General features: G+C 35.9%; 1 protein-coding gene across 3 annotated transcripts in view; it reads left to right on the top strand.

Annotated features, from left to right (window-relative positions):
* LOC143226128 (unc-112-related protein-like) overlaps positions 1-12,276 on the top strand; it is a 51,516-nt gene that overhangs the window by 495 nt on the left and 38,745 nt on the right. For all 3 annotated transcript variants that reach the window (XM_076456681.1, XM_076456683.1, XM_076456682.1), the window contains exon 2: positions 5,665-5,818. In XM_076456681.1, coding sequence (XP_076312796.1) covers positions 5,677-5,818 — 142 coding nt within the window. In that variant the 5' untranslated portion in view covers positions 5,665-5,676. The remainder of the gene's footprint in view (positions 1-5,664; positions 5,819-12,276) is intronic.

The raw sequence follows: 12,276 nt of genomic DNA, 5'->3' as shown, positions 1-12,276 counted from the left end.
CAGAGAAAACTCTGCCTTATTTTTATATCGTACTTAAGGTTACCAGATTTTCTGAGTGAAAAACGAGAATATTTTCATTCTTTTTCTTCCATATGGAGTGAAAGAGTTTTAATTTACAATTACACACCTATTACCCTTTAATATCTAATCAAATGTTTATTGCATATTTTTTTAAAACCATAGACATACATTGTTACTTAAAACTGAAAGCTTATCTGGTTAAATGAATAATGGTAAGTAGAGTAAATTTAAAAAAGAAGTAGCTAGGTTGTTTTAAATCTATTCATACACACAAAAAAGTTATTTTGTTGATTTTTGTGGCTGGGTGGCTCTTCAAATCTTTATTCCTGCAGCTGCTAAATGGCAGGTAAGGTTAACAAAATGTACGAGAGAGAGATGGAACACTGTACTCTCTATTTTTCAGGTGATTTTCGAAGTAAAATTTAAAAAACCCATGTAAAATGGCAAATTGTATGTGTTAAAATCACACTGAGATGCAGAGAAACTGGGGATATTTAATACTTTTGTCATTTTGTATTGGGATGAAAAATAATAAGGCTAAAAAGTGAGGCACATGGTAACTTTAAATTTATGTTTCTAGTTACTGAATTTTAAACTTGATAATTCTTTATGCATCAATTAGCATGAGTTTACAAACTTCTCATATTTAATTCAGGAATGGGTTGCTCTCCTAATATGTAGAAATAAAGTCTGGCATTTCTTTTATAAATGGTTCTATAAAATGTTTTATTATGTCTTGTTTAGCAATCCATTCTGCTACCTTTTGCAAACCTTGTATTAGAAACTGTTGCTATACAGTTTATTTTGGTAGTTTCAACCTGCATAGCAACTACAGCCTGTACTATGAAGCTAACATTTTAAGAAAGTATGATCAAAATGTTTGGAAAGTTATTTTACAATATATGTCTTTTAAGGGTTAAGTATCAAGAATTTTAGATGAAGAAACACTAGTGTTATTGCAACAGTTTGGATTAAATCATTGGTGGCCTGGCATGGCCTAGTGCGTAAGGTGTGCGACTCATAATCCGAGGGTCGCGGGTTAGTGCCCACGTCGTGCTAAAACATGCTCGCCCTCCCAGCCGTGGGGCGTTATAATGTGACGGTCAATCCCACTATTCGTTGGTACAAGAGTAGCCCAAGAGTTGGTGGTAGGTGGTGATGACTAGCTGCCTTCCCTCTAGTCTTACACTACTAAATTAGGGACGGCTAGCACAGATAGCCCTCGAGTAGCTTTGTGCGAAATTCCAAAAACCAAAAACCTAAATCATTGGAAAACTTTTCTTCCAGCATCCAATTTCATCAGCTTTTAAATTTGTTTTAATTCAATACTTTCAACAGTATTGATTATATTGTAAAACAAAATATAGTATTCAAAAACTATTTAGTACTTCAGTAAGAAAACAAGTTACAAAAATGTTTTGTTTATGAATATTTTATTAAAATATGCTTTTAATGCATTTCACCAAGTAACATTCAGCCCCAAAATACAATAAGTTTAATTATATTGTTTTACTTTATCATACATTAGTGGTACTACTTTTTCAAATATCATAATGGCACTTATTAGTATGCAACACAAACATTTGATTGTGCTGATTTTTATATTACATGATCTTTGATGCTTTTACAGTCATGAAGGACCTTGTTTGCCACAAATGAAATATCATATATTTAAATACCATAACTATTTTTTAAAAAAGTTTAGGTGTAGTACTAATTGTGTCACATCAATTAATATTTAGAGGACTAACTGGTTATATATTTAACTTCTTGCATGTCATGTGTTATTGAAACATTTAAAGTATTTTAGGTTATTAGTGATGAATAAAGGACTGTACATTTAAACTTTTTGCATTCCATCACTATACGATGTCTGAATATTTGCTTTGTCCTTCCTAGCACCAGTGAGCTATAAATGTGGCAAACCTAATCTATTGCAGTGGGAGTAGTGGATCAGCTATTACTAAAAGGGTTTTTTTATTTGCGTATTTAAGTATTGGTCTGATTTTTCTCATTTGTTCCAGTCTTTTGTACCCTATTCAATTGTCCTTGACAATATTTTTCTTGTCACAATCTACTCTTGTGCTCTCTATCCTGGCATTGTATATAAGCACATCATTCAGATAATGTTATCACTTTTTTACAACAGTGGCACAAATGGGATTCCCAGTATTATGACCATTTGGAGATAATTTGAATGTTTTTTGTGTTATCTTCTTGAATTTTGTTCAAAAACATTCAGATTGATAAGCTGATTTATGGTATGAATTCTTGGATTATTATTTTAGATATAGAGGCCAATTAAGTCTATCCTATCCCACCTCTTATATCTAGCATTATACAGTAGTTGGGGGAAGGGGATTAATTTTCAGTTGATACTGTCATTGATCTTATTTGTATCAAGATGGAGACACACATTCAGTTCTGTGGTGTTCCTCTTAGAGGCTGCAATTGAAGAAGATTCTTGACATTTTGGAGAGGATTTAATTTGCTTTTTCCTACACCTTCTTTTAGTCTTTTAACTCTTTTAGTTCTGTGTGACAGTAGTGAGTTTATGGACTTCAACATTGGAAATGTACTGTTTGTTTCCCTATATTGGACACAACAGATAGCCCAACATTGCTCTGCTGAAACAAAAACAATTTTTAACCAGAGGTATTCAACACAGTCTTTATGTGACATATGAAAACAAAAAAAGATGGTAACTTTGTGATAAGCTGCCTTTGATTTGTTATCTTCAGTTGGTTTTGAGCTTGCTCCTTGCTTGATGGCTAAAAAGTCTAGGAGTGAATTTTTAGCTTTTATATCTATCCACAGATATTTGGCTCATGCAAGGAGGTTTACTTCTAGGGTATGTGAAGGGACAGTTATGCCTTATCTGATATAGTTGTTGGAACTTTGATTTATCCTACTAATTCCAGGTGTAAGCATTTTACAACTCTCAAATTATACATCTGCTTCTCAAATTTCATGGTTCTAAGGTGGATTTTGTAGTTAACGATGTAATTCTAATTCTATAGCCTTATAACTTTAAAGTCTAACCTTTTGTTTTCCTTTTGCTTCAGTTGTTGGAAGACTGTCAGGACCACCAGCTTTACTGATGAAGAGCTGGACTGTTATTATCATGCACATTGGCTCAGTTGTCACCTTCTACATTCATCCTTATTGTTGTTAGCATCTTGAATTTCATTGGATCCTATAAGAGGACATAGTTTTGCTCTTATTTGTGGGTCCTGCTCCCTGACATCAGTCCCTTGGTACATTGATAGCCAAAATAGATTGTCTCTAACAGAATATAAATTTCAATATGTACAGACATTGCCTGTCAGAGTGGTTTGCAGTGTTTGTCCATAGACTACTTTCTCATTTTGTGTATATTCTGAGGTTGGAACTTCCTAACAGATATTGTCAGGCAAGAAAGGGGATAAATGTTTTTCACCAATTTATCTGATAATTATTTCTTATTTCTGTATCAGATTAGGTTTTAATCATTGTCATGTTTAGTGAGGTTCTTGAAGGTTTTGTGCAGACAAGAAAATCTTTTAGAGATGCTAGACAATGACTTTATTGTTGGCTCTCTCTGAAGGTAACACCATCTGAGAGTCACATGTAATCAAATTTGTCACATTTCTACATCCTTAGCAGTTCTGTTGAATTGTCTGGTGGAAAGTATTGTGCTGATTGATATGTGGGCCTCCTGCAATATTTTTTTTCTCATATATTTTCATGATTTAACAGTATCTTTGTCTGAGGATTTTTAACTACACCCTCTAGCTATCTTAACTATTTCTGCTAGATTATACAGAGGAGTGGATATATTTATTTCTACTTCTAAAAGTGTCTTCTCTTATATTCATAAGATCATACTCTATGGCAAGTGCTGACCAGACTGGTGTGCTTTTATTAAACCAATTCTGCACTAGCAACCACCTTTTTGCTATAATTAATACCAGTTGCAACAGACAGCCTCTGTAGAAATGATGGGTTTCATAAGACCACTTAGGAGCTCATTAAGTGGTGGTATTATACTATGCTGGACTGCTATTAATGGACTATCATGAGTAAAGCAAGAGGGGATCCTGCCATTCACAGAATTGAATAAATTTGGGTTGGTTTGCTTTCAAATATTTAGGGAACTTGGTTTTCCTATTGTGCAGTTCCTCAGGGCTTTCCAGTGCATATTTACCCCCAGATTCTACTAGTGGAGGTAGGAAGTCCTTACCACACTTGGTTTCCAGTTACTGGAGTGGTGGACAGAGGGTTTTTCCTCCAGAGTGTTGATTGAATTTCTCCGCTCTCAGATAAGAGAGTAAAGTTGGGGAACCATCCTACCCACATTCCTAAATGAGCCTACTTGTAATACTGGTTCAGATTCTATGCTTAGCTGTTAGATGGAGGAGAAGGTTTGTCTGCTTCTGTGTTTACTTTCTTGCCATGATCCCTGTGGTTCAGAATGCAGGTTGAGATTCAGTTAATAAATAGTATATATGTATACATAATGTTGTGGTCATATTGCCCTAGCTGCTAATGTGGTATGTAAGGATAAAGACCCATTAACTCTATCCAAGAGTAATGGAACCCTGGCTATCCAGTTGGGGTTGGTCAGTTGTGTTGATCACTCATGCAACTATTCTACTTGTGATACAGGAATTAAGTTTAGGGTGAAGAGCGTACCTGTTCTGGATGTAGAGCAGTTCCTCCACTCAGGTATCAATCTTATCTTGGTAGACAAATGATCTGCACAGATGCTTAATATATGTATAATGCCCTCACTGGCCCCTCCACCTTCTCAATGTGAGATTCTAACTGTGCTTAGCAGGAGTATGTTTTTGAGGCTAACATTTTCAGAAATTGAAAATGTATTTCCAATAATACTTCTGTTGACAATCTCTGGCTTTTTCTTCCAACTAAAAGCCAGTTTTACATGTAGGGATGGTATCAGCCTCAAAAAAGTGATAAAATTATCTGAATGAGGTGCTTGATACACATTATCAAGATAGAGGGTGCATTGAAGTAGGTGGAGAGTTTCATGAGACAAATATGTAGTAAGGACAATTGAGTGGGGTATACATGACTTCAGTAAGCAAGACAAAATCAGACCAATGCTTAGATGAACAAAGAAGAAACACTGGTAGTTGAGTAATAGATATAAGGGTCAGTGGAGGTATTATTGTAAATACATTTTCAATTTAGGAAAATGTTAACTTTTATGAATTAAATGAAAAATAGAGTGACTAGCTGTTTATGCACCTACTGAATATTATGGAAAAAAAAGGCATAAAAGGAAGTTATAAGATGAATATTTAGATATTAATTTAGTGATGTATAATATGTAGGAAGTCTAATAAATACCCTCTACTTACCTGTTTACAGTACTTGCTATTAACTAATATCAGGTTATTGTAAGTTAACAATGACTAAATAACCAAAATAATATTTGCAGCCCTATCATATTCACATATTTTTCATACTATTACAGTTTATTGATTTCAGATGACAATGGCATTTATTGAAGTACTTTATAATTAATTAACATTGGAAAAAGAAACACAACAATTGTATTTATAATTGCACTGCTGTGCAAATATATTTTATATTTGTTCAAAATTATGTTACTATAATTAAAATTATTTTTAATTTCAGAAATTCTTCACAATGATAGCAGATGGCTATGCCGTTGGGGATGGGTCATGGGAGCTTAAAGTCAAAATTACGGACATGGATAAAGACATCACAATGAGAGTAAAAGGAGACCTCCACATTGGAGGGCTGATGCTAAAACTTGTTGAAGTATTAGGTGTGTATAGCACTAGTTTTTCCTAAATTTGAATTCTTAGGAAGTTTTAAACATCAAGAAAATGTTGTAAATAAGGTGTTGAAAGGTAATGGTGCTTTATGATACTCATATTGAAATGATGGATAGATTATGTACTATTCTATTTCATGAGTTGATTGATATATATATTTTAGTCTTATTCAAAGATATAATTTTTACTTCACAGTCAAGTATTTCATTGTTGTGTACTTATTTAATTTTAATCAGTTATATAACTGACTTATAACTTGTGAAGTATTTAACAAAGTAATTTATAATGTTAGTAAAACATGAGGGTCAAAATATCTTGTTACAAAATAATAAAAACCCTGTAATATAAACAAAGCTATGAAATTTTGAATATTTTCTTATTGTGTCTATTTCACAGATGAAATACACATTGGCTAACAAGTAAACTCACAAGTCAGTTTAAAGGCTATAGTAGTATGTGCTCTTTACATCAGTCTGTTTTTTTTTCACTTCCTATTTTTACAGACTTGGAAATTACCCTGATTAGAATGTACTCAAAGGAACCTTCATAGGAGTTAAGATTCTCATTGTTTTTTAACCATTGTTTACTTTTGTATTTATGAAAAGTATATATTTTATCAAAACATTATATGACTTTCAGTGTAAGAACAATTGTTATAAATTCTTAAACAGGAGTAACCTTAGATCTAAACATGCAGTACTATTTTCTAGTATCCCAGCAGTGTGGTGTTGGTAAAAGCATTCCAGAGGTACAAACATTTAATTTTTTTTTTTTTTTGAAACTGTAATAAATTGAGTATACTTGTATATTCAAATGTTTTTTCATCTATGAGCTGGAGCTTATTCCCTGTAATCCTCGATATAACCTCTAGTTTTGATTCTCTTAAAATTAGCCAATCTGAAGCATGTGACTTTGAATGTATTTGAACTAAATATCATAAAATTAGGGGGTCCAATTAAATTTAAATAGTGAAAATATGAAAAAGTTACATGATATTGGATTCCAGTTGCAAATTAATAAATTCATGCTGCAGTTTCAATTATTTATATAGTGATTGATGAAAAATAATCAATAATTGTATTTATTAGTTGACCTTTTGCACCATGTAATATGAACTTTTCTAACTGAAGGAACTTTTGAAATGGTACTGCCACTACTTGTCAAAAACTGTCTCAACCTTGATTTTCCCTCTAAGCATTCCTAAAATTTCCAACAGCTTGCTGTTTTTTATTCCCCTTTATTTTTGCACCATTGCAGTAATGTGTGCTTATCATGTGACCCTCTACCAATGATACTGTGCCACCTGTACTAGAGCAGGTAATTTGATCTACCATTCCAACACAATCCTCACCTTACTGATTGACATTCTAGTGTATAGAATTGTATTTTAACTCATTCTCCATGTGATAAAGTTTTGATAGTGCTTTATTACATATTAATATCATTTTCAACTTCGAGTTTTGACTACTTGTGTTTTATTTCAATTGTTTCTAGTTATTTGCAATAAAATGTTTCTGTTTTCTAAGTTCTACTTTGTTCATATTCCACATTTAATATGGCAGATGATAAAACTTCTGCCATTTGGATCCATATTGTTTACTTTGTCCTGTTTATTCCTTGCTATGTTATACGGCTTGTACTGACTCCTTTCATGGTTCTCATTCCTGTTTAACTTATTTTATGATTTTTCTTTGTTTCCTGTAATCTTTATTTTATTACACTCACTGGTTGGGTTTGTCAACTCATACAACTGCTGTATTCTGATGTATCCTTAGAAGGTCGTCATCCACATGATGTTTCTTCACACAAAATTTGTCACCTACATGTGTTTTCAGTTGCCAAATTTTGTAGATCATTCAGGCTGATGCATGGAAAACTCCCAGTACATTTGTCACTCTTTATTTGCACAACATAGCTGCATCTTCCTCAGGTGAGTATTGTCTTCCTCCTGTGGTAGTTCTACACACATCTGTTCATTCTTAATTGGAAAAGTTGATATATTATTGCCATCTATTATTTCATTTATATACATCCTCTTTCAGGATCAGGAGTTTCCTGGTCAGGTAAGCTGAATATTATATCCTAGCACTAAATCTGTATACTTCTGTAATGCTCACTGTGAAGATGGAGTGTTTCTGTAAGACCATCAGCTACTTATCCAGTGGTCTGTGTGTGTGTGTGTAGGTATATATGCTTATTTTTATTTTATTATCACTGTGTCGTATGTAAAAGACTATCACTCATGGACTGCATGAGTAAAGCAGATGGGGATTTTTGCCAATTCCTACTGAGCCATAATTCTTGAAGTCATGGTCTTTTTGCTGTTCAAAATAGGTAATATCAGACACCCATTTCATTGTCTACAGTATATTGTTCCCTTAGACTCTCTAATATCTATTCCTTATCAATTTTCTGCTACTGGAACAGGAGTTATAATACTTATTGATTATGCAATAACAATATTTTGGATCCAAAGTGTTTTCATTGGATGTTTTTTTGCCCAAATTGACCCCCTAAATGTGCATTCCTGTACATGGTGAGGGGACCTCCCAGGGAAGGTTCTGTTATTTCAGTTTACCTCCTCTGGGTTCTAAACATCCACACGTGTTTGCCATGCGTGGTGACCTGTGAAGGGGAGGAGAGGATCCTGATGGTTGAGGGGTCCAACCCTAACACACCACTTTGGCCTTGAATTCCTGTAGAAGGGCAGCCATGGGGTGGCCTCCCTTGGGTCAGTTGGCTGGTCCACTTGGGCTAGGGTTAACCAAGTACCAGTGTTGGATGTTCTTAACAGGTGTTGTGGACATTATATCTGATGCTGGTGTTTGGGTATAGTGCTCACGAAATCCTGGTGTTGCTGCAGTGTCATTGTTTGACATTGTAGTGCATACCCTCGTAGGGTTTCCTGGTGGGTGGAATCAGTGGGCACGAAATTTCCCTTTCTTTATTATGGATACTCCAATTAAAAATCTTAATAAAATAGTGAAAAAACAGTTTATAGGTAAACAACCACATCTTGTAGATTCTGAGCAGCATTCCTCACCATCCATACCACCTGTTGTACCTCATTTTCTTGTATTGCACTCACTTTCAGACAAACCTTTAGGGCAAATATCTCCCTTTTTTTATTAAGAAGGGACTAGAGGGACTTGCTGGCTCTCCAAAGTCAGTAAAAAAGCTTTGATCTGGTGACATGTTGGTGGAAACATCCACATCTCAACACAGTGAACTCCTGTTGCATTCAAAGGCTATTGGGGATATACCTGTAGAGGTTACACCTCATGCTACTTTGAATTCATCACGAGGAGTTATTGTTGAGAGGGATTTGAAGAACATCCCCGAGTTAGAGATTCTCGCTGGTTTCTCCACCCAAGGAGTTTCTGCAGTGAGGCGTATCTCCACTCGCAAAGATGGAATTATGGTGCTGACCAATGTCCTTATTGTGACGTTTATGTCACCACGTCCACCTGCCACCATCAGGGCAGGTTATCTTAATTGCAGGGTACGGCCATACATTCCAAAACTTCTGAGATGTTTCCAGTATCAGAGGTTCGGTCACTTAAAGATGTCATGTTGTGGTTTCCTGACATGTGCTCGTTGTGGTGGCAAGGACCATGATGCCTATGAGTGTGAATTGGACTCATATTGTGTCAATTGCAATGGCTCTCACCCATCCTACTTTCATTCTTGCCCTAAATGGTTGGAGGAAAAAGAAGTGCAGCATTGAAAAACCATTCATAACATTACTTATCCTGAGACTCGAAAATTGCTGTCCACCACCTCATCTCAGACGTATGCTGCTGCACTTTGTTCCACAGCTACTGTGGGAGTGCAGACAGATCTCTCTGTGCCTCCAAAAGAATCATTCTCCAAACAAATGAAGAGTCTCTTGACCTTCATGGTTAAAAAAGTTAATGAATCAACTTTGACACCTATCTTTGTCTCTTATATACATTCCACCAAACCCCAAGATCCACATCCTTTGGTTCCAGGTACAGGCATTTCCTCTGATCCATCTTCCTCTTTCACCTCGAGATGCAAAAGAATCATTCATTCACGTCCTCAATCTCTGGAATTCCCTTCCAACAGCAAAGACCTGCCCAATCGACCCAGGACAGGATCCATGGAGGGTGAAAAACCTCCCTCGAATAAGGAAAGTAAGGGAAAAAGACGTAGTCATAAACAGAAGGGTTCTCCGCCAAATTTGTCTACACTTAAATAAAAATGGCTACCCTAATACAATGGAACTGTGGAGGTTTATATTCTAATCTAGATGACATCAAAACACTGATCCCGTACTCCGTATCGTTGAAGTCAAGCTGCCTGTGGTCTCTGAGACTAAGTTCTTGGGGCAAGAGCTCTGAACATCCTCAGTGTCCTCTCTAGCACCACTTGGGGGCGGATCAACGTTCTATGCTAAAGATATATTGTACTCTTAGTCAATCGAAACTCGACTATGGATCACTAGTTTATGGCTCTGCCAGACCATCAGCCTTAAAGATGCTAGAACCTATTCATCATCAAGGACTTCGGCTCTGCACTGGGGCTTACTGCACTTCCCCAGTTCAGAGCTTATACATAGAGTCTCATGAACCTTCTTTGAACCTCCATCGTTTGCAGCTGTCTTTGTTATATGCTTTGTAACTTTGTTCTTTACCAAAGCATCCCACCTGGGGTTGTGTTTTCCTTCCTTGATGGGCCATGCTTTTTCAGACCAAATGGTCTGCCATTATTTCTTTTGGCCTTTGTATCCAGGTGCAGTTATATGAATTGGGTCTGTCCTTGGATAGCATTGCTGTATCCACTGGTCAGCCCATCCCACCATGGCTTCTTACAGTCCCCAATTGTGACCTATCTTTAAGTCATCTGAAAAAAGTAGACACTCCTGATTGGAAATATTGTCTGCTGTTTGCTGAACATCTTTCGAACCATCCTTTTATTCCTATTTGTACAGATGGTTTGAAATCAGGTGACTGTGTGGGCTCTGTCATGGTTTGTTGTGGTTTGGTGGTTGCACACAGAATCCCCTCTACAGCTTCTGCATCCACTGCTGAACGGTACACCATTTCTCTTGCCCTGAATCACATAGAAGCTAAGCAGTACTTGAACTACACAATTTATACTGACTTGCTTAGTTCTCTACTGGCCCTGGAATCGCTTCATGTTGGTTCACACCCTGTTCTCACCAATATTCAAAACTGACTGACACATTTCTCTTTAACATCTACTTCAATCCAGTTTTTCTGGAAACTGGGCCACGTTGGTATTTGCAGGAAAGAGCTCGCTGACACTTCAGCTAAGTCTATCTGCTCTGGCACTATCACTGCTGTGCCTGCCCCATATTTGGACTATGGTCCTGTATTCAATGCTTGGCTCCGTGCTAGCTGGCAGTTGACTTGGTGTGAGTAATGCGAAAACAAGCTTTTCCATATAAAACCCAATATTGGACTTTGGTCATCTTGTTCCCATTAGGATCGGAAAGAGGAAGTTGTTCTAACTAGACTAAACATTGGTCACAGTTTTTTAACTCATCATTTTCTTTTATCTGGATCTGATGCACCAGTGTGTAGTTTGTGTAACACTCAGATCACAATAAGCCACATTTTACTTTCTTCTCATTGTTAAGATTCACAATGATGGCACTATTTTAAGCATGTTCTGTCCCAAGGTTTGTCCATTACGTTAGACAGTGCTATTGGTGATGGTGACACTGCCAACCTTGGTAGTGTTTTTAGTTTTTTAAATGCCATTAAAGTTTTTAAATATATACTTTACACCTTTTTAATGTGGCTCCCTTTTAAGAATCACAGTTCATCTAGTTCAATTTGAAATTAGAAATTGACCATAACATTAAGTAACTGAAAACCAGGACAGAAAAGTCCAACTTTAGGTGACTGGCAGTGGTTTTTGTACTTACCTGTTTGTGTTCCTGGTGAGTTATAATTATTATAGTCACGCTACAGAAAGTCCTTTACACCATGAATCACTGTAGTTGTTGACTAGATGTAAAAATTGGTTTTATGATATTTATTTATTTTTTAACTTTGTTTTGTTTTTACCTTAATTTCCTTTTATGAATTTTACTTAATTTACTTTTACCTTTTTACTGGACATTTGGTGCACATGGCCTAGCTGCTTTGTGCCATAAAACACAAAATCAATCAACCAACCATGCTCAAATTGACTGCCCTTGTATGTTTTGCCTGGGCAGACTGCAGTTTTTGATCAATAAATAAATTACAAACAAGATATAAAGCAATCACACATATGAAGTGCACTTCCACTGGATGTTTGCTGCCTTGATAGACTGCACTTGTCATATTCAGTAACATAACAGGATGTTTCTTGTGGATGTTTTTGCCCAAGCCAATCACATTTGGTGATCACAAAATGAATTACAAACAAAAGCAGGAGAATGTATAAAATTTAATCCAGAATCCAAAATCTT

The sequence above is a fragment of the Tachypleus tridentatus genome, chromosome 9, assembly GCF_004210375.1.
Source record: "Tachypleus tridentatus isolate NWPU-2018 chromosome 9, ASM421037v1, whole genome shotgun sequence".
Lineage (NCBI taxonomy): Eukaryota > Metazoa > Arthropoda > Merostomata > Xiphosura > Limulidae > Tachypleus > Tachypleus tridentatus.
This window is presented reverse-complemented; position numbering and strand designations above follow the sequence as displayed.